This window comes from Manis pentadactyla, chromosome 5 (assembly GCF_030020395.1).
Source record: "Manis pentadactyla isolate mManPen7 chromosome 5, mManPen7.hap1, whole genome shotgun sequence".
NCBI lineage: Eukaryota > Metazoa > Chordata > Mammalia > Pholidota > Manidae > Manis > Manis pentadactyla.
The window spans coordinates 132,951,788-132,977,971 of NC_080023.1; the positions used below are offsets into that span (position 1 = coordinate 132,951,788).

Below are 26,184 nucleotides of genomic sequence, written 5' to 3' on the forward strand. Positions count from 1 at the left end.
AAGAAACAGGTTTCATACAAAAAAAAAATTAAAAACTAGGGCAGAGGCAGCACTGGAAGCTAGAAGACTAATACCTTCAAAATTCCAAGGAAAATGTGCCCCACCCTAAATTACTGATCCAGCCTAACAATCTTCTAAATGTGGGGTTAGAATTAGTGTATTGCCAAACCCACAATATCTCAAACCATTGTTTTGTTGTTTCTACACCCTGTGTCTGAAGTGTGCACCTGGAGTGTGATCCCTAAAAATGTATATCACAAGTGAAGGAATAAACTAATAAATAAAATAAACTAATAAACTAATAAAAAAGAAGGAAAAAACTAATAAACATACACAGGTTCCAGGCAACAGGGCTTTTAATACAGGGAGAGCTGAAACACACAAACACACGTGCATGCGCACACATACACACATGCAGGGTGAACCTGAAGGGAGATAAAATGACAGCTGGGCAGCAGATTTAATAAGCAACTTGTTCAGACTAGAACAGGCCAGAAGAATCTAGGAAAGACTGCTTCAAAAGAGGCCTGGACAGAATAATGGCACTGTATATAAGAAGAGGAGACGAAAGCAACCAGAGGGAAGTTTGGGCTTCGATTAGTGCTAACAGCTTAGAAAACTAAACAAACAAATATTGATTCACGTTCTTGCTGGGATAACTAAGCCTAGTGTATTCACAGCTCAGGTGCAGTGAGCACTAGCATGGCCGTGACAAGGCAAATGACTGACCACTGAGCTAACCCAATGGTGCCCTGTCTTGACTGCACATTGGAGACACCCACCTCACTTCAAAAACATTCCAACACCCAATGTTCAGAACATTACACCAGAATTCCTAGAGGGTAGGAACCAGATGTGAGTGTGGGTTAAAGTTCCCCAGTGATTACAATGGGCAGAGAAGACTGAGACCCACAGAGCCAACCAAAGATACAGTTCTCACCCTCCTGCCTATTACTCAGACCTTCATCTGTAGCAACTACTTATCAGCTTGACTTTCAACAGCCGGGTGCCTTCCTCCTACATGTCTTACCAGTAATCAAAGTCAAAATGGCCAAAAGTGACTATTTCATGTTCTTTCTTAAAAAGGGGGCTGTTGATTTCTTGATGTCAGCTGGTTATCCATGCCCCTACACACACCTCTGTGCTTCCAGCAAAGTCCTACTTCAGAAACCTGCTCATTTCTGGTTCAAACTCCACAGTGTTTTGCTGAAGTGAAAATGACTTTTGCTAAGGTCAAACAATGCAGAGCACAAAGAGAAAAGATAAGGAGAAAAATACTAAGATGCACTGTGAAGTTCCTCCAAACTAGGTCACAGATGAGGTTTTTATTTGTTTTCTCCTAGAAATACACAGTGATTAACAAGCAAAGACTAATGGCTAGATTTCATGATTTCAATAAGAAACTTGTGTTTGTTTGGACAGCTCTAGAAATGACAAAGGCCTTTCCTCTGTTCCCTGAAATGCTCTCCTAATCTCTAAACTCCGAAGTTTAAAGGGTCATGAACCAACATGCCCCATGGTCACAGATGGGTCTAGGTACACTGAGCTTCTGTCCCAGTCTCAAATATCTACACATTGCCATTCTAATTCCTTCTTTCCTCTCTCTACATCACCTCATTAAATCCATTAAATCCATCTCATTAAGGGATCAAGGCTTCATTTGGGGTCTGTGCCTAAAATCTGATCATCTTGGTGCCATCTCCCATAGCGTTTGGAGAGCCAATTTACATCCTCACCCACTAACGCCTGAGTACCACAAGGACAATACTCTGGGAATCTGTCTCAGACACTGCTGTCATCCCAGCAACTAGCAAAAAGCCTACCAGGTGTTCTCTGAGTGAATGAATGAAGTCCGTCCCTGTGTCTCACACCAATGGGGTCCAAGCAGGAACTTATTCAAGGGATGCCACTGAAAGGAGTTTCATAAGTGGCCATCTACAAAGGTACAGACAAAGTAGGGGAAACCAGTGAGGGGTGGTGAGCACCCCAGGCCTCACAACATGAGGAGAGAACAGTAAGTGGACCCTACAAGGCTTGTAGCCACAGGAGAGTGCTGGGCAGACATCATCCAAGTCTGAGAAATTAGGACTCAGTGATTAAAATTGACTGAATGGTGCCTCTCACTGCTTTGCTCATAGAAAACCCTCTTCTGCTGAGTCCTGAATACTTCAGACTCTCAGATCCTACAGGGTAACACCAAGTTTGAAACCACTGCCAACGATAAACAAAAGTCACTGCCAAATGTACCCTACAGAAACTGAAGGCAGGAAAAAGCCACAGAAACTCATATTAGTCTCCTGGCAGCACCGTCCATTTGCTGTACAACTTCAGGGACATTTCCTGAACTCCCCCTACCTCAGTCTCTCAGTTATAAAAGCCTGTGTATTATTACCTCCCCACCCCCAAAATTACTTCACTCAAGGAAAAGGGATCTTCAGGAGATACAGAGCTGCCAAAATCCTATCAGCCAACTTGCACCAGGCCTTGGAAGTCTCAGCAAATCGCTGGTTTTGCAATTCTTTTGGCTTTGCCAACCCTGCGGGGTAAGAAAAAAAACAAAAAAAAATCTTCCCACAAGGATTTGAGGCTTGCAAGTAGAGGACATCTTTGAGAAAAATCTGGGTTGATGAGCAGCTAAGAAAAGCCAGGAGGAAAGAGATACATCTATATGTGTTTAGGCAGAAAATAGAAAAGGTTGAAAAGCAATGTGTTTCTAAAACACTGCTTCTATGAAAGCAACCTTCTGGTGCTCCTTTACTCCCCAGTTGACTGAAAAAAGGCAGTGTGGTTCCCATTTTCTATTCATGTCCTCCTGGGCTGACGCTGGCGGGTGCAGTGGCGCACAGCTCTGACACAGGTGTACCTGGGTTCAAATCCTGCCTCTTAATGAAGTGACACTGGGCAACACACTCACCTTTCTGCAGCTCAGTGTCAGCCCACGAAAAAACAGTGACATCAAATTTGCTGGACGGAGGCCAGAATGATAAGTCAGGAAAATACTGAGTGCCAGTAAATGGGCTCTTGACACACAGTAGCTAGTTTTTATTACAGATACCATGGTCCAGAAATCAAAGCAGCCTCCTAACAAATATCTTTGGAGCATCTCCTATGGGCAAAGTGTGGGGTGACAAAGGTGAGTAAAGTTCATAAGGCCCCTGACCTCCTGGAGCTTAGAAGCTGGTTAAGAGGAGATGTTACTCAAATCATAACCGAATAAATACACGATTGCCAACTGTGATAAATGTTATGAAGGGAAATAGAGTGTGTGCAGTGAGCAAAAAGGGGGCCTAAACTAGGCAGGAATGTCTTGGGCCTGGAAGTAAAGGATAAAGTATTAACTAGCTGTAATGGTGACAGTGGGACCAGCAGGTGCCTGAAGTCTGGGACCAGAAGAAGTGCCACCTTTTTGAGGAGCAGAAGAAAGGCAAGAGGGGTTGAAGCATGGAAAGGGGAGGGAGGGAGGGAAGAGAAGGCGGATAATCCAGCACAGCCTACCTATCACTGCAGAAAGGGCCGAAATATCCTGGTCGCCATCCTCTGAGGAATGGGAAGCCAGATGGCTAAAGGTGGGCTCTCAGATCTGCGACTGAAATTTGCAGTTCACATCTCCCCTGCAGCCCTTTTTTCAAATGCCGCCTCTGTACCCCCACCAGTTAAGATGAGCAGATATGTTTTCATGACCAGAAGACATTTCATAAATGTATATAGATCCATAGGTACAGATACAGGTCTGTATTATTCATCACTTACCACTTCAGGAGATGTCTGCAGTCACTCCTAAGTTATTATCCCTTTGCATCTCTGGTTTTCCAAAGATGGCCACAATGCCTCTCATCACACATGCTCTCCTTACAATGTACCCTGACACTGCACCATTGAGTAGGTGGTGGCATCTATGTCCCTTCTCGAACTTGAGTTGACATCCCACTGCCTTGACCAACAGAAGATAGTGGAAATGATACCCAACAGCTTCCAAGGCTAAGACATAAAAAAGCCACTCACTTGCACCTTGATCTCTTGGAACTGAGGTGCCATGCTTTGAGGAAGTTCAAGCTAAGGCACATGAAGAAGCCAAATGGAGAGGCCACATGCAGGTGTTCTGGTCAACAGGGCAGATGAGAGTCCAGCCAACAGCTGGTATCAACTCCACACATGGGAATGATGTGGCCTCCAGGTCACTGCAGAGTCAGCTGTCAAGTCACCCAGATTTCCACCATTCCAGCTGAGGGCCCAGACACAATGGAGCAGCGACAAGCTATTCCCACCATGTCCTATCCAATTCATGACCCAAAGTGTCCATGTACCAAAAAAAAAGAGTAGTTTTACACCACTACCTTTTAGGGTAATTTGCTCTAAAGCAATAGTACCTGGGCCAGAGTAGCTCAAGATTTTATATATATATATATATACACTTTTAAACCATTCACAACATACAAAAGTAATCCATTCTTACTGAGACAAAAAAAAAAGGAAACCCTCCTTAGCAAATCTGACACCTTAATTCAATTGGCTTTGAAAACAGAGATCAAAAATGAGATCTGCCTGGGCAACAACTCAACAGGGCTCAGCCTTGGGTTCCTCTGCATTCTTTACTCCCGAAGGCTCAGACGAATGGTCGCAGCCTCCGTGAGGCAATGTACACAGTGTGTTCTTAACACCATGCCTGGAGCCGACAAGCCCACTGAATTCCAGTTATTATTACTGCTTTTGTCATCATGAGAATTAACATTTTTCTTGATTTCAGCATTAACCTTTCCTGGATTTTGTGTCCCATCTCAGGCAGAAAAAAATCTGCTGAGTTTGGTTAGATGTCAGGAAAGGGATCCCAGATCCCATACAATTAGAAATATTCTACCACATTTTATAACATAATTGCCACACATCTCTACTGTGGTTTGGTAAAAGGACTGTCCCTGTTATAAAAAAAAAGAAAAATCAGTATGTGTTAGAAAGCAGACTTCTGAGAAGTTACACTTAATCACTGCATGGCTTTCAAGGTGAATAAATAAAAATATTACCTGCGACCATTATGAAGGTACCCCCACGTGGTTATGTAAATATTACAAAGCTGCACCCACATAGTGACATGAATACCTGGAAACAGGTGGGATCAAAGAGCCAGGTCACCTCGAGTGGGTTTCATCCTCTACTCCTCAACTGCTGTGTGTCCTTGAGTGACTCACTTAGCCTTTCCACATCACAGTGTCTTTAAAACAAGGCTACTTTTCAAACTTTGTACTGAAAGGATCCTTAAGTAGTGTAGCCCCAAGCTTCCAGGGTAAAGCATCACTATTCAACTGCTTAAGTATAGTAGATGCTGACCCCCTGGGGCAAAAAAAAAATCATTTGCAGATTTGCATATATTAATTGTTTTTAAATTATCTCAAAAAACTTGGGCCCTGCTGCAAGATATTACTGTGCATCAAATAATTAAATTATTCATTATCTAGTGGAAGAAAGGGTAATATGAGACAGAATTCCAACTAGCAAGCCATCTGGGGCTGGATGGCACCCCCTAAACACGGTTGGCTTTCCACTGTTACCTTCAGTGGCTGGGGCCGGGGGAGCAGGGGGGAGTCTTCTCAAGCTGTGCATTTATGGAAGGGGTTGGGGAGGGATAAAGAGAATAGGAATCATAGAAAGGAGAGAAATCAAGGGAAGGGATGGGGGAAAGACTGTGCTATGGAATGAAATCGGGGTTCGTGGCACCTGAACAGAAATGTCTCTGCCAGGGAGGCCACTGTAACATGTCAGTCCAGTCACCAGGTTTCCAGTTTGCAGGGAGTCTGCCACCCTCTCCCCTGGAACACCCCAGCTTTCCAAGAAGCCAGGCAGGTCCCCTGCCATTGATGGATTGTGTGACCATTAACTGGATGGGTCACATTCTCCATCCAGAAAAATGTCTTTTATATCCTGGAAAGTGGTGGAACTCTATGACTCACAGAGCTCCAACTTGTAGGGAAAATGGCTGGCATGTAATTGTCTTAGAACGGGCCTTTGCAAAGGTGGCATGAAGTAGAAATGGGCTTTGCACTCATAAAAGCCAGAAAGATTAAAAGGGGAGTGATGAATGACCTCTTCCCTTCCCGAGAATTGGTCAGTAACTGCTTTTGGCAGTTCTGACTCTACCCTGGGAGAGAGGTTCAGCTTCCCTTCCCCAGGCACAGTCCTCTTCCTGATGTCAGAACCCATTGCCAGATAAGCTGGGATATAGGAGAAATGGAGAGAGCCATGGAGTCTCAACAGCTCCCCTGAAGACCAGGATGGACTCTCTCACATTACCATATAAGAGGAAGTCTGTCAAGAGGTCAGCGAAGACCTGAACCAAGACGGACCATCTGCTTTCCCCAGGAAGCCCCAGACCAGCCAATTTGGGAGAGACCCCTTTCTAATTAATGGCTCCTTTAGAAATATTTTACTATCACTATAAAAATGCCTTTATTCTGCACTTCGTAACACCTTGTGTTTGAGCTATGTCGATCTTAACACCAAAGCACACATTTGTAACTGCTTTTTCTCACAACCATTTATATGGCTGTTTTCCCAGGAATGGTGCCACTTGAACCGCCGGGATATAAAACTGTTTTATAATAGCTATTCTTCCAAGTTTATCCTCAGTATTTTGGACAGCTGCACCCCAGGATCCAAACTGTTTGCAATGGACAACTGCTCTGAGCACATTTCTTCACAAGGTTCTGTTTCAGCTTAAGAAAGGCCAAGGACAAAGAGAAGACAAAAGTTGTGGGTAAAGGGCACCCTGAGAGCACTGGGCAGTACGGTCTAAATCATTTTTTTTAGAGCCGCAAGTTCACAAAAGCCTTCCTAGCGAGCGTTCAGTGTTAAGAAATTAAGTCCATTTCTAAACTCTCGCCCAGTGGCCAACACTTTTTTCCCATCCGAAGTTCCCGGCACCTGTTCGGGAAAGGCACGTTGCGGAGCTTCCTACCTGTTCCATCCCGCCTGTTCTATGTGGGTAACGTTGGAGAATTGAGTGTTCACCAGTCAACCGCCCCCTTCACGCCCTCTACAAGCCAGAGTGTACAGGTGGTTTACCTGCACAGATACCGAATTTCACCAGGGCAACTTTATTACTGGCCATGTTTAGGGACTTATTTAAGATAACCGTCCCTACCGCTTGTTATCAACAGTCCCTCCAGATTGTGGTAAGAAGGGCAGAGCCAAAAAGCACAGGTAAGGGTTCCCAGGGTTTGCCGGGCGTCCCAGCACGCCGGCCGCTTCTCCAGGGTTCGGCCCTTGCGTTCACGGCCCCCTCCTCCCGAGCCCTTCGGAGGGGCAGTGGGTGTCCTGGGGCCCCGCACCCCGGCCCAGCTCGCCTGCCCGGGGCCCAGCCCAGGGAGCCGCGAGCTACTGGAGCCGCAGCGCCCACTCGGGGCAGGCGGCGAGCACTCACCATTATGCTCTTGCATGCTCGCCAGCGACCAGAGCAGCAGCGCCACCAAGGCCAGAAAGCAGAGCTGGCTCAGCAGGAGGTCCCTCCGGCGGCTCCGGCGTCGCTCGCGGTCCTCGTCGTCGGGCGACGGCATCCTCGGGAGGCAGGGCAGCGGCCCCGGCGGGGGCCCCGGCGGGCGGCGGCAGCTCCTGTCGCGAGCGGCCGCGGCGGGGACGGCTGTGGTAGGCAGCCCTGCGCGCTGCAGCGGCGCGTCCTCGCTGCGCTCCCGCCCGGCCGCCGCCGCCGCCGCCGCCTTCTCTTCCTCTTCCTCGCGGCTGCGGGGCTCCGCGTCTTCGTCCTCGTCGTCGCTGTCGCTCAGCCCCTCGGCTCCCTGCTCCTCCTCCTCCTCGCCGCTGACCCGCGCCGCCGCGTCCCGGCGCTCAGGGTCCCTCTCCTCCTCGCGCGCCATGGCTCCCACGCTCGGCGTCCGCGCTCGGCCTCGGGCGGCGGCGCGGCGGGGGCGGCGGGGGCGGCCGGGAGGCGGGGGCGGCGGCGGCCGAGGAGGAGGAGCGGGGAAGGACCGGCGGGAGGAGGGCCCGCCGCTGGCCAACTCAGCCGGCTTGGAGAGGCCACCCGGGCTGGCTCCGGCCTCGCCGGCTGCAGGAGCGCGTCGCGGGGCCACCCGCCTACTTACTCCATGGTCCGCGCGCGGGGAGTCGGGGCCGAGCGCGCCAGGAGCACGGAGCCAGGCGGGAGCGCGGCGGGAGCAGCTCCCCGGAGCCTGCAGCGGCGAGGCGGCTGGGCTCGGGCTTGGGCGGGGGGCAGAGCCGGGGACGCAGCCCGGCGCTGGCCAGCACGGCGGAGAGGGGGCGCGTGGGGAGGAGACTGAGCTGGGGAGGGAGCCCCGTGCGCAAGCCTTCAGTGGTTCGGTGCCAGGGGAAGGGGGCGGCGCAGGAGGCTCCCTCTCGGGAAACACACCGCCACCGAGAGGCCGATCTCCAGGAAAAAGGATTCGCTTTAAACTTCGGAGAAACGGAGGGTCTCTTCAGCGTCCCCCCACCCCCCACAACCCCGACCCTATGCCCGAAAAGGGGTCGCCGCGAGTGCGCTAGGCTGCGCGTTCGAGCCACAGGGCTTGCCTCCTCACGAGGGCCTCCTGGGTTTCCCTCCGCCCCCTTGTGGGGATCCCCTTGCACATCAAGCTCCGGACCTGGAAGACTCCCCAGAGGCTCTTGGCTCACTGGGGCTATCCCGGCTCCCCCTTCTAGACCTGGCTCACACGTCATTCCTGATCGCACTGAACCAAGTGCAGTGCTGGGGCTGAGGAGAAAAGGACAGGTGGCACTGTCCCTGGCCAACCTCAGAAGGAGGCTCCTGGCTTTCCACAGGGAAAGCCGCTACCCCTGAGGTCAGAGGCATATCCCCGATTCCCTTGCTTCCGTCTCTGCTCCTGCCTTGAACCTACTTGACGGTGCTGCCTGTCTGTCCTAGAGCCTGGATGGGCCCACAGCCCATAGGACTTCCTCCCTCGTTCCTCCCTAGGGCTGCTGGCTGAGACAGTAGATACAGCCCTGAGGAAGAGATGCCCTTGTGGTAGGGCTGAAACCAAAAGGGCTTGTCCAGAAAGGATCTCCTGGAAACCAGGTGTCTGTCGGGGTGACTGTCTCCATGGAATCTGATCATGTCAGGATCTCTAGCTGCAGACATCTAGGGAAGCAAAGAGGAAGAAGAGAACCTCTGTACAGGTTTCTCCACTGCTCAGGCTGGGAGGCCCCACAGTCCATGTGTGTCCACCTCTGTGCGTGGCCTCCTAGCCCACAGCCTCCCAGGTGGTCCCCAAGAGCATCTGGGGTGGCAGGGTCACGGCACAGGGCAAAGCAGGTCTTTTCCACAGGGGGGCCTTTCCACCCAACAAGCCTGGAAGACTGGCTTCCCGGGCATACCGTTTACTCCTTCCCATTCTCAGCCTGGCGCCTCCCCACAATGCCTGGTGGTCCTCCCTTTGCTCTGGGTACTAGGTACTGAGGAGGATTTAAGAGTATCCAGGCTGGAGTGGGTGCGGGGAATTCTCCCGTTGCATTACCTCCATCAAACATTCGGAGATGCAGAAATGAGAGTTTAAGAACTCAGAATACTCTTTCATTCAGCTACAGGAAAGGCACCCAAATCACTTTTCCTAGTGAAATAGGAAAAATGAAAGTGAGCGAGGGAATCTGGAGCTGATATTGACTGAGGGAAGGAACGCCAGCTCAGGGGCAGATGACACAGGCACAGGGAATGCAAACCAGTGATCGGAGAGGAGTCAGGAAGGCAGGAGGAGGCAGAGGGGAGGAAACAGGAATTGGCAGTTCCCTGGGAATCCTCTCAGCACCTGCAGTGGGAGGCAGAAAGAGCAAGAGGGAGAGAGATCACACCTGTGACATAGAAATGACTTTTGAGTGAATGTTTTTGGACAGATTTCAGAGCAGAGGTATATTGAAGTAAGGCAGAGGTGAAGACTCCTGAGCAACCAACCACCAGCCAGGGAAGAGAACTGGGGGCTTCTGGTCCCCAGCCTGACCAGCCCGGTGGGCTCCACCCACCGTGGCAATGGCCTTCTGCAAGGAGAGGGAAGGTTCCTTCCTGGCCCAGGGACATCCCTGTCTCCCCTCCCTCCAACAGGCACCCTTCTGGTGGAGGCAGGGAGCAGGCTGTCAAGGCCTCCACCAGCCCTGGAGGAGGGAGGGAGACCCCAGAGGACTTTGGTCCTACTGCCCTCTCCCTGTCTTCAGGAGTTCCCCCAGCAAACGAAATTTTGTTAGGAGGAGGAGCTGAAAGAGCTAATGTGCTATTTATCTTTCACCGTCAGGATTCTCATCAATCCTGAGGTAGCTTTTTGCCTTTTATTTCTTAACCTGTTTGCATTTGATCTCACATTTTGTACAGGGAGCCTTAGGGTGAAAATTCCAGGCCCCACCTGTCTGAGAATTAGCTTGCTTGGAAAGAGAGGCATCACCCCAAGATGTGCTGGGCCTTCACTCTTCCAGGAATAAGACAGGCACCTCCTCACCTTGGGCTGCTTGCCAGGGGTCTCCATGCCCCTTTTTTTTTTACCACCTGTAATCATTCCAGTTTCAGTTCCATGCAAAGATTGTGGGCCTGAAGTGGGGGCAAAGAGTGGTCCTCTTCTCCTAGCTCTGCCTTTATAACAAAGGATGAGAAGCCTCCCATGACCACACTCACAGATGCTTGGCCCAAACCAGCTCTTACATCAGCCTGCTGGTGGGGCCTTACCTGCGCACAGACAACCAGCCTCCCCACTCCCGCCTGCCTTATTTCCAGGTCTCCAGCCTCCCCTCACCCACAGCACCCAGACCTGACTGAGCAGTTCCTACAACAACATGAGATTGTGTCTCCATAACACCAGACAATGCCAGTTGTGTCAGACAATCCATCGATTGAGAAGGGGGTAAGGGAAGAGAGGAGAAAATCAGAGAATCCACTTGCTCAGTGACATGACAAGTCAGCTTCCTCATCATGCGTGGCAGCTGACAGGGAAATGCAGCCCAGGCAAAAAGAGAAAAGACCACTAGATGTTTGTAGAAAACCTTAAAGCATAATAAGGCCAAGTGTTAGAGGATGGGGAATGCAAGGAAACTATTCCATGGAATATTTCCGAGACAGTCCTCGGGTGCAGCAGCCCCTCCTCATGTGCCCACAGACTACACGTCCAGGCCTCTTGGTCACCGTCTAGCCTCCATAAGCGTGACTCTGACCAAACTGACCTGCTGCTCCTCACCTCCAGATGGGTCACCCTGCACGTGCACAGCCACCCAGATTGGGACAAAACCCTAATGTCCCCCAAGAAGGCCTGACAACCTCCCAATTTTTGTCTGCAGCCTTTTTCAAAAAGCTGGTGAAACTGCCCATTAGACTTTTCCTGAGCCATCAGCATTTCAAAAAGCACAAAATAACCCTTTCTGTTCATGTGGGAATCCTCACCCCCCGCCTGGAGGCATTTGGAGCATCGTGTCTACAAGGGGCTCACATTATTCTAAGCATGCAGTTCATAACTGGAGTTAAAAGAAACTGCTTATTTTATAGCAGGTTTCTTTTCCTTTTTCTTTTCTCTTTGCCCAACTGCCTGCATTTATATGGTGGTTTTTGACTCACTACATAGTTATGACTGTAGATTCTTTTCCTGGTGGATTGTCATATTCACAGCAGCTCATCACCTTTTCTTTAAAAATTTATTGAAGTATAATGTACATACAGTAAAATGCATATAGTTAAAGCATTAAGCTCAATGATATACACACCCTACATGGGTTCCATATGATGACTTAGAACATCTCCTGCCCCCTGAAGTCTCCCTTGTACCACCCACCGCCCCCCAGGCAATAAACCCTCTGATGATAACCCCTCTCCCGACTTCTGTCACCATAGTTCATTCTTGCCTGTCCTTGAGCTTCAGGTGAATGGGAGTTACTTTCCCTCAGCCTTGTTCCTGTGGGATCCATGCCCATGGGGTGGGGGCAGAGCTGTGATTTGTTCTTTTTCAAGCTGTGTAGGTATAGATTGTTTTTTACCTGATGCTTCAGTTCCCTTCCAAGTTTAGAGGAAGGCAAGAATAACCAACCACTGCCTATGGATCAGAGACAAATGACCTCTCAGATCAGCTAGTTTTATAAGGAGCTCCAGCTGAAATTGAAAGTCATCAGTTGCTTCTCAAACTGGTTATACTACCCACGGCAACAGGTCACTGGCATATTTAGGGGGTCAAGCTTTTAAAGACAAACCTAGAATAATTCCTAAGATGTGCCAAAGATCTGGGTGCAGCTTTTAATAGGAAAAGCACAGCCCATTCCCTGTGCATTTATTTCGCTCCCTTTTCCTTCATGAGAGGAAAGCAGAAGAAGTGTCATCAGGAAAGATTCCCACCCAATCCATGGCAGAACCATGGAGCATCCTTTCAGTCAAATGTTGATGGATGGAAAAAGTGCAAGGGAGCTTATTAGAAATGTCCATTCCCAGCCCCATCCTGAGGAAGTGGATCCAGGAGGCCTAGAAATCTGCATTGTTCACAAGCTCCCAGGGAACCTTTTGTGTTAAGGTTTGAGATCTGCTATTCTAGAGAAAGGGACAGCCTAGTCTGTATTTTTGGTGGATCCTGGGGGCCAAAACTGAAAAGGAAAATGTATTACTTACTCCCTTTTTATCGCTATTTTTAATTGATTTGTTTTTGGGTGTCTGGAAGAAACAAAGACCCTATAGCTATGGCTTTATCTACCATTTCACACATGTCCTATTTTTAAAAAATTAAAATGACTCCTGTAAAAAAAAAACTAATCCAGAGCCATGGAAATAATAGCAGTTAAAATTTTACATCCAGGGAAGACAAAAATTAAGCACTCATAATTTGAGCAATTTGCTCATGCTATCAGAATCACTGGGAAACAAAACACGAAAACCCGGTATCAGCGTTAACTTGAGCTGATAGGCTGCTGAGTGTGGCAGGGGAACCCAAGGAAGGCCCTTGGGGGGGGTTATTTTTTGTTAATATATAAATATCAGGCTTAGGAATCCCATGTTTTGAATCAAGAAAAGAGATCTGTAAAATGTTTTATCATTTTTAAATTTCAAAACTTCCTCTGATAGACTATGGTATACATCTTAAATGGCATAAGCAAGCTGCATTATGAATTGTATGTTATTTATGTAAAGTTAAGCAAAATCATTTGTGTGAGTTTCTCTCTATATATATACTTGTGAAAATATATATAAAGTATATTTATATAATATAAAAAACTATTTTTTTATACAGTCAACAATGGTCTGGAGGTGAGGTCACAGGATTTGAGATCAATGAATAAAGAGGAACTTTCCCTTTTTATTTTATACTATTTATATTTTTAGAATTATTTTCTGCATCAGCATGTCCTGTTTTTGTAATTCAAAAAATAAGTAAAAATTAGAAGAATCTGTTCATGTGTAAGTAGTTAAAGACAACTTAAATTAAAGGAATTAACGTGGTTTGACTTTGGCAGGATTGAGTCAAAGGCTGCATACGACTGGGGCTCCCAGGCCTGCCTTCCCATGTGAGCCCTTTGCCAGCCTTTCGGTGGCTGCCTGGTGCCCTGGGGCTTGTTTCTGAGGAGCCCTAAGGTGGCACAGAAAGGGCAGCCCACCCAGGTGGCAAGCCTTTGCTGGCTCAAGACGGAAGCTGGACTTCTGATTCTAATTTGGCCACAGACTGAAGGTCCAGGCCATCTCCGCCCCTGTTCGTCAGTTTCATCACTGACAGCTAGAAAGATGATGACAGCCCTTCCTCAGAAGGATGTCTGCATCAATGAAGCATTTTGAAAATACAAAACATTCCAAAGAAAGCGATGTCAAAGTCAGTTGCTCTTGGCATTTTAACAACCCTGTCTTATCCGTAGGAGGATAATCCCAGCAAAACCCTCTTCCCCACCACCTGCGATCTAACTGCAGATTAGAATCCACTTCAAGCTCAGCTACTAAGTGTTACACCCTCAACGTTGTAAATGTATGTATGACCCATAACCAAGTTCCTCTCACCAGAGAGGCCGAGGTCAAGTTCTGAAACCGTGGGATGGCCCCACTTTGGACGTGCTGTATCCATTTCCTTATCTCCTTTCACCTCCCACTCCTCTCCGCCCTCTCCGCCGGCCCCCCAGACAGTCGTCTCTGCGACCGTGAAACGCTGTTGTGGCGCGCCCCCTGGTGGCAGTGGACGACATCGTCCTGGGGGATTTTGTGGGCCTGGGCCAAGTGCTTCCTTCCTCACTACCTGACAGGTTCAGCTTCAGCTCAGGTGAGTCCGCAGTCTCAGCGCTCTCTGCGTTTCTGCTCAACGTCTGACATTAAGGCCACTGGTGTGTCACATACAGCACTTTCTGTCTCCAGACTTTTTTTAATTGAAGAGACTTCCTCATGTTTTTATTAGCCATACTGTCTTAAAGTAGTTAAATATTTCACTTGTTTAAAACTAAATCCCTTCTTTGAAAATTCATGCCTGGGGTAGACATGGCTCATCCATAACATTTACTTCCAACCACTTATGTCCTTGCTACTCAAGATGTCACCCATGGACCACGAGGATAGCATCTCCTGGGAGCTGGTTAGAAATGCAGAATCCCAGGACCCACTGCGCACCTGTTGGCTCAGAATCTCCATTTTAACAAGATCCATGGAAGAGTCCTATGTGCATCAAAGATTGAGAAGCATGGATGGCTACCTGCAAGTGATAACACTCAAGATTATATATATAATTTTATTTTTTTCAGCTTTCCATCTCTCACTTGCTTTTAAACACCTCTTAAATATGGAACACCAGAAAACCAAAGTCCTAATGTTTAAGCATTTAAAATAATCTACAAGAAATAGATTCTGAAGTCTCCAAGGAATAAGAATTCCAACTACATCATTAAACACTTAGCTGTGACAAGTCCCTCCACTCCAGGCAACATTCGAAAGAAGAATTTCTAAGTTAAATCCCATGTCTATTGTAAACTATGTTAATTCGCAACACCACCAGCGTATAATATATTTTAAACACAAAACAGGGTTTAAATCAAACTTTGAAAAAACAGTATGAGAATTTGTGAATATGAACCTGGCTTGGCAAAGATTTTATTTTCTTTCAAAATGGTTCCACTCATAGTCTGCATCAGTCGTATTCTCATTACAATATTGTCTAAAAAATATCAAGTTTTTGAGTAAGATGACACAAATTATTAAAGGGATGAAAAAATAGTCCTTCAAATGTTAAAAGTTGAGCACAATGATCCTTTAAACTTTCAATTTTGAACTAATTTTAAATTTACAGAAATTTAAATTTACAGAAATAGCTCAAAGAGTTACCACCTTGGATGTCTGTAGCACAATAATCAAATCAGTAAAAGTAACATAGGTACAATACTACTAACTGAACTACAGACCTCATTCAAATTCCATCATTTCTGTTATTGTCCTTTGTTTCTGTTCTAGTATCCTACCCAGAATCACACATTGCATTCCATTATTATCTCTCCTTAATGTCTCCTCCAATCAATGACAATTCTTCAGTCATGTCTTATCTTCCATGATTTGACACTTTTGAAGATTACTGGTGGCTTATTTTGTAGCGTGTTCTTCAATTTGGTTTGTCAAATGATTTGCATGAGGTTATATATTTTTGACAATGAAGTGATGCTAAGTGTTCAGAGCATCATATCAAGGGTTTTGTGATACCACTATGTCTTATTGCTGGCATGTTCACCTTGATAATTTGGAGTTAATATCTTGGGAGGAGTTACTTTGAAACTATGCAATCTGGTTTCTCCTCAAAATTGCATCCATTAATTTTAGCACCCATTAATGGATCTTGTGCACAACAATGACTATTTGGTATTCAACCATTTTAAAAAAACTTTCCAATTCCCTGAAGCATTTAATAACTACTAGAGGAGACATAAAAGTGTGTGTGAACAGGCTGGGAACTTGAGAAGGGTGGGCAGCTACATTCAGACAATAAACAATGAAGGGTAGGAAGAGGACAACACAAGGACACTTTACAGGTTGTATTTCCATCCTGTCTTGCTATCCCCAGGAAGTACTCGTGTAGGTACACACCCAACTTCAAGATCTCACAACCTTTCCATAGTATGAATCTTCCAGTCAAGGAATCGAGGCTTATAAGACTTAGTTGTGTCTTTAAAAGAACAAGGATGTTGTTCAGAGTGGAAAAATCTAATAAAATATTTATATGATCCAAACCTACTGTTAGTAAAGTACATAAATCAATCTGAGGTAGTTATTTACAGTCAAATAGGTTTGCTTTTTTTAATTTTTAGGTCATCCACATTTTACAAGTATTAACAAATCTATTTTTAGACACAGTTTTTGTCTTTGATCACTTGAAGAGGTTTTCATGAAGAGATCTTTGGTCAGACTTATTGGGTATTATGGTATTGATGACCACCAACTTCAAAATGTCATGGTTCAAAGGTGTTTTGCTTGTTCTTAAAACATACATTCACCTCTCTTGGTATTTAAGAGAAATCTCAGAGTCACTGAAGGCACAACAAGGGCTTCTGGCTCCATAACACAAATCACTTTATTCCACCCTGAGCAACAATCCCTGGTTCCAGAACTATGGATGAATGTTCTGCCAAAATCAGGGCTCAGAAGAACCAGGAGCTGTTTCTGCTTTTCCATTGATATACAGGATTAGGAGAATGTCACAACTCCCAGGTGCCTTCATTTCCTCATTTACAAAAACTCGGGTTTCTTTCCTTTTCCTAGAGTTGTCGCATATCACTCCTAATGGTGTACAGTTATCAGGGACTTTTAAATTTCTGGTAAGAGAAGTTACTAACTGCTATTTGTTAGATCAATTAAGAATAAGAAAAATTGCAGTTTTTATTTTACCCTCACTCTTTCTCTGATGCTCTGCTTTTCTTAGGTAGATTCAACTTTCTAGCATATATATATATAAGGGAAAAGAGTGAGAGCAATGATCAATGATACAAAGGATGGAGGGGAAGAACTAGGATCATTTTGTTAGTATGCAGGATTTGTACTAACCACAAAGCAGTGTAGCATTATTTGAAACTGAATTTGGATTAATTATAAATGTGAAGTTGCAACTCCAGAGCAACCACAAAAAGAAATATAACTGATAGGCTAAGAAAGGGGAGAAAACGGAGTCATATAAAATGCTAAATAAAAACCACAAATGTCAGAAACATGGTGGTGAATAAAAATAAGAACAAAAAGCAAGGGCAATGAATGGTAACTAATAATAACTATGGTATTTAACAATAAATATTAATTCAACTGTATCAATAATCACATTAAACATCAATTGTCTAAATACACCAATTAAAAGATAGAGATTATCAGAGTGGATCAAAAAGCAAGACTCAACTATATGTTGTCTATAAGAAACACACTCCACATTTGAAGATGCATATGGATTTAAAATAAAAAGATAAACATATACCATGTAACACTCATAAAAAGAAAAATAGGAGTAGTTACACTAATTTCAGACAGGTTAGATTTCAGAGAAAGAAAGTTATCAGAGATAAAGTGGGACATTACATAACCATAAGAGGGTCAACTGTCCAGGAAGATATGTATTTACCTAACAACAGAGTGTCAAAATATAAGGCAAAAACTAATATAACAGCAAGGAGAAAGAGATGAATCCATCATTATAGTCAGAGACTTCAATACCCCTTTATAAGAAATGGACAGATTCAGCAAGCAGAAAAATCAGTAAGGACATAGTTGAACTCCACAGAACCATTACTCAGCTGGACATAATTGATATCTATTGATTACTTCATCCAACAATAGCAAGAATACACATTCTTTTAAAACTCGTATGGACCATTCACCAAGACAGACTGCATTCTGGGCCACAGTACACACTAACAAATTTAAAAGGACAGAAGACATACAAAATATACTCTCAAACCACAGCTGAATTAAACAAAATCAGTAACACAAAGATAAGCAGAAAATTCCCCCAAATGTTCAGAGATTAAACAACACACTTCCAAATAACAAATGGGTCAAGAAGAAATCTCAAGAAAAATTTAAAAAATATTTTGAACTGAATGAAAATGAAAATGCAGGCTATTAAGATTTGTGGTACAGTAAAAGCAATGCTTAGAGAGAGATTTATAGCATTGAATGCTTATATTAAAAAACAAGAAATATCTAAATCAATAATCTAAGCTTCCACCTTAGGAAACTAGAAAAAGAAAATTAAACCTAAAATAAGTAGAGGAAAATAAATAAAAATTAGAGTGGAAATCAATGAAATCAACAGAGAAAATCAACAGAACCAAAAACTAGTTCTTTGAGAAGATCAATAAAATCAATAAGCCTTTAGCCAGGTTGATTTAGGAAAAAGAGGGAGAAGAAAAATTACTATCAGAAATGAAAGACGGATCATCACTACTGATCCTGTGGATATTAAAAGGGTAATAAACAACTCAACCCAAAATTTGATAACATAGATAAAATGGACCAATTCCTTGAAATGTGCCAAAATGCATACAAGAAGAAATGACCATTTGAATAGGCTTACCTGTATTAAATCAATTGAATCAGTAATTAATAATTTTCCAAAACAAAAGCACCAGACCTTGATGGGTTCACTGGTGAATTCTACCAACATTTAAGGAAGAAATTTTGCCAACTCTTTACAACCTCTTCCAGAAGATAGAAACAGAAAAGGGATTCAAACTCATTCTATGAAGCCAGCATTACTATGATACTAAAACCAGAAAAGATGTTAACAAGCCTAATGTCTCTCATGAACATAGGTGCAAAAATTCTCAAATCAAATCCAAGAGTGTATAAAAATAACTGTATATTATGACCAAGTGAGATTTATCCCAGATATGACAGGCTGATTTGACATTCAGAAGTCAGTTAATGTAATCATTTGTATCAACAAGCTAAAGAAAAATCACAGTATCAATATAAATAGATGCAGAGAAAACACTAGACAAAATCCAACACCGAATCATGATAAAAACTCTCAGTCATTTAGAAAACTAGACCCTTTCCCACAATGATGAGGACAATGGCAAGGATGTCCCTTCTCACCACTCTCACCACTGTTCAACATCATAGAAGTATTAGCTAGTGCAATAAACAAGAAAAGGAAATATAAAATAAATTGATTTGAAAGAAAAAAATTAAGCTGTATTTTTTTTGCAGTTGACATGATGGTCTATGACATGACAAGCACTATATGAGAAAAACCACAAAACTGATGAAAGAAGTCAAAGAACTACATAAATGAGAAATAGTCCTTGTTCATGAATAGGAGCCAAATATTGTCAAGAAATTGGCTGTTCCCAACTTTATCTGTAAGTTCAATGCAGTTGCAATAAAAAAAAAATCTCAGCAAGTTTCTTTGTGGATATTGAAAAACTGATTCTAAAGCTGATATGGAGAGGCAAAAGATGCAGATAGTCTACACAATATTAAAAGAGAAGGCCAAAGTCAGAAGACTGATGCTACCCAACTTCAAGACTGACTATTAAAGCTACAGTAATCAAGATAATGTGGACAGAATAGATGAGTATATCAATGGGAAAAAATAGGAAGCCCAGGAATAGACCCACATAATATAAATAACTGATTTTTGGCAGAGAAGCAAACGCAATAAAATGGAATAAGAGTAATCTTTTCAACAAATGGTGCTGGATTGACTGGACATCCAAATGCAAAAAAAAAAATTGAACCTAAACAGAGACCTTACACCCTTAATACAAATTAACTCAAGATGGATCCTTGACCGAAATATAGAAGGAAATTTATAAAACCCCTAGAAGATAACAGAGAAGAAAGCCCAGGTGATCTTGGGCATGGCTATGACTTCTTAGATAAAATACCAAAGGGACATTCTATGAAAAAATAATTGATAAGCTGGACTTCCCTAAAATTAAAAACTTCTGTTCTGCAAAGGACACTGACAAGAGGATGAGAAAACAAGCCACAGACTAGGAGAAAATATTTGCAAAATATACATGTGATAAAGGACTGTTATGCAAAATAAACGTGACCTCTTAAAACTCAACAAGAGTTGTATGGTCTCGTATGTTTTGCAGTCTGCCTGTGATTGAAGAAGACAATGGACATGGCCCACAGTTTGTATACTTCTGACCAGTGATTCTCTCACATCACTCACTGCTTTATTACTTTTTGAACACACAATTGGAGAATATGCAGAAAATCTGTCATGCTTATGATTGCCTCATTCACTCTTGCTTTTGCCAACTATTTCCCATCATAAGTTGCATGGATCTTTCCTTTCCTGAATTTCCATTCTACAAATAGCTCTTCAGCAGGTTCATTCATATGTTACCTAGCAGAAACTGAAAACTCTTGTAAGCCTTCCACCATTGCTGTCAAATGTAAAAAGGACCTCATGATTTTACTTGTCCTAAGGCCTTCTGCAAGATTTAGAAGTGACAGATTGAATAACATTATTGCCCTTTTTGAGTATGGAATTTTATAATTCAGGAAAATATATTTTTATTGTTTTGGTATCATTAATATACACTTACATGAGCAACATTGTGGGTACTAGATATCCACCATTATCAAGTCCCCACCACATACCCCATTACAGTCACTGTCCATCAGCATAGTAAGATGCCATAGAATTACTAGTTGTCTTCTCTGTGCTATACTGTCTTCCCCATGCTCCCACCTACATTATGTGTGCTAATCTTAATGCCCCTTTTTCTCCTTATGCCTCCCTTCCCACCCATCTTCCCCAGTCCCTTTCCCTTTGGTAACTATTAGCCATTCTTAGGTTCTGTGAGTCTGCTGCTATTTTGTTCCCTCAGTTTTTTCTTTGTTCTTATACTCCATAGATGAGTGAAATCATTTGATACTTGTCTTTCTCTGCCTGGCTTATTTCACAAAGCATAATACCCTCTAGCTCCATCCATGTTGTTGTAAATGGTAGCATTTGTTTTCTTCTTATGGTTGAATAATATTCCATTGTGTATATGTACCACATCTTCTTTATCCATTCATCTACTGATGGACACTTAGGTTGCTTCCATTTCCTGGCTATTGTAAATACTGCTGCGATAAACATAAGGGTACATATGTGTTTTTGAAATTGGGCTCCTACGTTCTTAGGGTAAATTCCTAGGAGTGGAATTCCAGGGTCAAATGGTATTTCTATATTTAGTTTTTTGAGAAACCTCCATACTGCTTTCCACAATGGTTGAACTAATTTACATTCCCACCAGCAGTGTAGGAGGATTCCCCTTTCTCCACATCCTCACCAACATTTGTTGTTTGTCTTTTGGATGGTGGTGATCCTTACTGGTGTGAGGTGATATCTCACTGTGGTTTTAATTTGCATTTCTCTGATGATTAGCAATGTGGAGCATCTTTTCATGTGCCTGTTGGTCATCTGAATCTCCTCTTTGGAAAACTGTCTGCTCAGCTCCTCTGCCCATGTTTTAATGGGATTATTTGCTTTTAGTTTGTTGAGGTGCATGAGCTCTTTATATAATTTGGATGGCAACCCCTTATCAGATATGTCATTTATGAGTATATTCTCCAGTACTGTAGGATGTCTTTTTGTTCTACAGATGGTGTTCTTTGCTGTACAGAAGCTTTCTAGTTTGATGTAGTCCCACTTGTTCATTTTTGCTTTTGTTTCCCTTGCCTGTGGAGATATGTTCATGAAGAAGTTGTTCATGTTTATGCCCAAGAGAGTTTTGCCTATGCTTTCTTCTAAGAGTTTTATAGTTTCATAACTTACATTCAGGTCTTTGATCCATTTCGAGTTTACTTTTGTGTATGGAGTTAGACAGTAATCCAGTTTCATTCTCTTACATATAGCTGTCCAGTTTTGCCAACACCAGCTGTTGAAGAGGCTGTCATTTCCCCGTTGTATATCCATGGCTCCTTTATCGTACATTAATTGACCATATATGTTTGGATTGATATCTGGACTCTCTATTCTGTTCCACTAGTCTACGGGTCTGTTCTTGTGCCAGTACCAAATTGTCTTGATCACTGTGGCTTTGTAGTAGAGCTTGAAGTTGGGAAGAAAGATTCCCCCCTTCTTTATTCTTACTTATCAGAATTGCTTTGGCTATTTGGTGTCTTTTGTGGTTCCATATGAATTTTAGAACTATTTGTTTCAGTTCATTGAAGAATGCTTGTAGGCATTTTGATTGAGATTGCATTGAATCTGTAGATTGCTTTAGGCATGATGGCCATTTTGACAATATTAATTCTTCCTACACAAGAACATGGGATGACTTTACATTTATTAGTGTCCTCTTTAATTTCTCTTAGGAGTGTCTTGAATTTTTTAGGGTATAGGTCTTTCAACACCTTGATTAGGTTTATTCCTATGTATTTTATTATTTTGATGCAATTGTGAATAGAATTGTTTTCCTGATTTCTCTTTCTGATAGTTCATAGGAATGCAGCAGATTTGTTAGTGTATAGGAATGCAACAGATTTCTGTGTATTAATTTTATAACCTACAACTTTACTGAGTTCAGATATTAGTTCTAGCAGTTTTGGAGTGGATTCTTTAGGTGTTTTTATGTACAATATCATGTCATCTGCAAACAGGGACAGTTTAACTTCTTCCTTACGAACCTGGATGCCTTTTATTTCTTTGTTTTGTCTGATTGCCATGGCTAGGACCTCCAGTACTATGTTGAATAAAAGCAGGGAGAGTGGGCATCCTTGTCTTGCTCCCAGAGGAAAGGTTTTCAGCTTCTCACTGTTAAGTATGATGCTGTCTGTGGGTTTCTCATATATGGCCTTTATTATGTTGAAGTACTTGCCCTCTATGCCCATTTTGTTGAGAGTTTTTATCATGAATGGATGTTGAATTTTGTCAAGTGCTTTTTCAGCATCTATGGAGATGATCATGTGGTTTTTGTCCTTCTTTTTGTTGTGGTGGTGGATGATGTTGATGGATTTTTGAATGTTGTACCATCCTTGCATCCCTGAGATGAATCCCACTTGATCATGGTGATGATCCTCTTGATGTATTTTTGAATACGGTTTGCTAATATTTTGTGGAGTATTTTTGCATCTATGTTCATCAGTGATATTGGTCTGTAGTTTTCTTTTTTTGTGGTGTCTTTGCCTGATTTTGGTATTAGAGTGATGCTGGCTTCATAGAATAAATTTGGAAGTATTCTCTCTTCTTCTACTTTTTGGAAAACTTTAAGGAGAATGGGTATTATGTCTTCTCCAAATGTCTGATAATATTCAGTGGTGAATTCATCTGGCCCCGGAGGTTTTGTTCTTGGGCAATTTTTTGATTACCAATTCAATTTCATTGCTGGTAATTGGTTTGGTTAGATTCTCTGTTTCTTCCTGGGTCAGTCTTGAAAGGTTGTGTTTTTCTAAAAAGTTGTCAATTTCTTCTATGTTATCCAGTTTGTTAGCATATAGATTTTCATAGTATTCTCTAATAATTCTTTGTATTTCTGTATTGTCCGTCATGATTTTTCCTTTCTCATTTCTGATTCTGTTTATGTGTATACATTCTTTTCTTCTTAATAAATGTGGCTAGGGGTTTATCTATTTTGCTCATTTTCTCAAAGAACCAGCTCTTGATTTCATTAATTTTTTTCTAATGTTTTATTCTTCTCAACTTTATTTATTTCTTCTCTGATCTTTATTATGTCCCTCTTTCTGCTGACTTTGGGCCTCATTCCTTCTTCTTTTTCCAGTTTCAATAATTGTGAATTTAGACTATTCATTTGGGATTGTTCTTCCTTCTTCAAATAGACCTGGATTGCTGTATACTTTCCTCCTAGTACTGCCTTTGCTGCATCCCAGAGAAGTTGGGGCATTGTGCTGTTCTTGTCATTTGTCTCCATATATTGCTTTATCTCTGTTTCAATTTGGTCATTGATCTATTGATTATTTAGGAGCATGTTGTTAAGCCTTCGTGTGTTTGTGAGCCTTTTTGTTTTCTTTGTACAATTTATTTCTAGTTTTATACCTTTGTGGTCTGAGAAGTTGGTTGGTAGAATTTCAATCTTTTTGAATTTACTGAAGTTCTTTTTGTGGCTGAGTATGTGGTCTATTCTGGAAAATGTTCCATGTGCACTTGAAAAGAATGTGTATCCTGCTGCTTTTGGGTGTAGAGTTCTGAAGATGTCTGTTAGGTCCACCTGTTCTAATGTGCTGTTCAGTGCCTCTGTGTTCTTACTTATTTTCTTTCTGGCTGATCTATCCTTTGGAGTGAGTGGTGTGTTGAAGTCTCCTAAAATGAATGCATTGCATTCTATTTCCTCCTTTAATTATGCTAGTATTTGTTTCACATATGTTGGTGCTCCTGTAGTGGGTGCATATATATTTATAATGGTTATTTCCTCTTGTGGGACTGACCCCTTATCATTATGTAATGTCCTCCTCTGTCTCTTGTTACTTTCTTTGTTTTGAAGTCTATTTTATCTGATACTAGTACTGCAACACCTGCTTTTTTCTCCTTATTATTCGCATGAAATATCTTTTTCCATCCCTTCACTTTTAGTCTGTGTATGACTTTGGGTTTGAAGTGAATCTCTTGTAGGCAGCATACAGATGGGTCTTGCGTTTTTATCCATTCTATTACTCTGTGTCTTTTGATTGGTGCATTCAGTCCATTTATATTTAGGGTAATTATCAATAGATGTGCGTATTGCCATTTCAGGCTTTGGATTTGTGGTTACCAAATGTTCAAGGGTAGCTTCTTTACTATCTAACCTTCTAACTTAACTCACTTATTAAGCTATTATAAACACAGTCTGATGATTCTTTATTTCTTGGCCTTCTTTTTCTTCCTCCTCCACTCTTCATATGTTGGGTGTTTTATTCTGTACTTTGTGTTTTCCTTGACTGATTTTGTGGATAGCTGATCTTATTTTGCATTTAGTTAGTATTTGATTGGTCAACTTTCTTTGCTGTGGTTTTTTTTTCTCTGGTGACATCTGTTTATCCTTAGGAGCACTTCCATCTGGAGCAGTCCCTTTAAAATACACTGTAGAGATGGTTTGTGGGAGGTAAATTCCCTCAACTTTTATTATCTGGGAATTGTTTAATCCCTCCTTCAAATTTAAATGATAATCTTTCTGGATACAGTTTTCTTGGTTTGGGGCCCTACTGTTGCATTGAATATATCATTGAATATATGATGCCATTCTCTTCTGGCCTGTGAGGTTTCTGCTGAGATGTCTGATGATAGCCTGATGGTTTTTCCTTTGTAGGTGATCTTTTTTCTCTCTCTGGCTGCTTTTAATACTCTGTCCTTGTCTTTGATCTTCACCATACTAATTATTATATGTCTTGGTATTTTTTTATTTTGGTATCCTTAATCTACAAGTACATGAAGAACATTATGTTTACTAGGCTCCCCCCTTCACCAAGTCCCCCACACATACCCCTTCACAGTCACTGTCCATCTGCATAGTAAGATGCTGTAAAATCACTACTTGTCTTCTGTGTGTTGCACAGCCCTCCCCATGCCCCCCATGCACTATATGTGCTAATAGTAATGCCCTCTTTCTTTTTCCCCACCCTTATCCCTCCCTTCCCACCCATCTTCCCCAGTCCCTTTCCCTTTGGTAACTGTTAGTCCTTTCTTGGATTCTGTGATTCTGCTGCTGTTTTGTTCCTTCACATATGAGTGAAATCAATTGGTATTTGTCTTTCTCCGCCTGGCTTATTTCACTGAGCATAATATCCTCTAGCTCCATCCATGTTGTTTCGAATGGTAGGATCTGGTTTTTTCTTATGGCTGAGTAATATTTGATTGTGTATATGTACCACATCTTCTTTATCCATTCATCTACTGATGGACGTTTAGGTTGCTTCCATATCTTTGCTATTGTAAATAGTGCAGCAATAAACATAGGGGTGCATGTGTCTTTTTCAAACTGGAGTGCTGCATTCTTAGGGTTAATTCCTAGAAGTGGAATTCCTCGGTCAAATGGTATTTCTATTTTGAGCATTCTGAGGAACCTCCATACTGCTTTCACAATGGTTGAACTAATTTACATTCCCACCAGCTGTGTAGGAGGGTTCCCCTTTCTCCACAACCTCGCCAACATTTGTTGTTGTTTGTCTTTTTGATGATGGTGATCCTTACAGGTGTGAGGTGATATCTCATTGTGGTTTCAATTTGCATTTCTCTGATGACAAGCAATGTGGAGTATCATTTCATGTGCCTGTTGGCCATCTGGATTTCTTCTTTGGAGAACTGTCTATTCAGTTCCTCTGCCCATTTTTTAATTGGATTA

At 42.8% G+C, this 26,184-nt stretch overlaps 1 protein-coding gene across 1 annotated transcript in view; it reads right to left on the minus strand.

Annotated features, from left to right (window-relative positions):
- The window catches only part of SLC24A3 (solute carrier family 24 member 3), a 464,546-nt gene extending 456,204 nt beyond the window's left edge, over window positions 1-8,342 (minus strand). The window contains exon 1 of the mRNA XM_036892190.2: window positions 7,412-8,342. Coding sequence (XP_036748085.2) covers window positions 7,412-7,859 — 448 coding nt within the window. The 5' untranslated portion in view covers window positions 7,860-8,342. The remainder of the gene's footprint in view (window positions 1-7,411) is intronic.
- Between the last annotated feature and the right edge of the window lie 17,842 nt (window positions 8,343-26,184).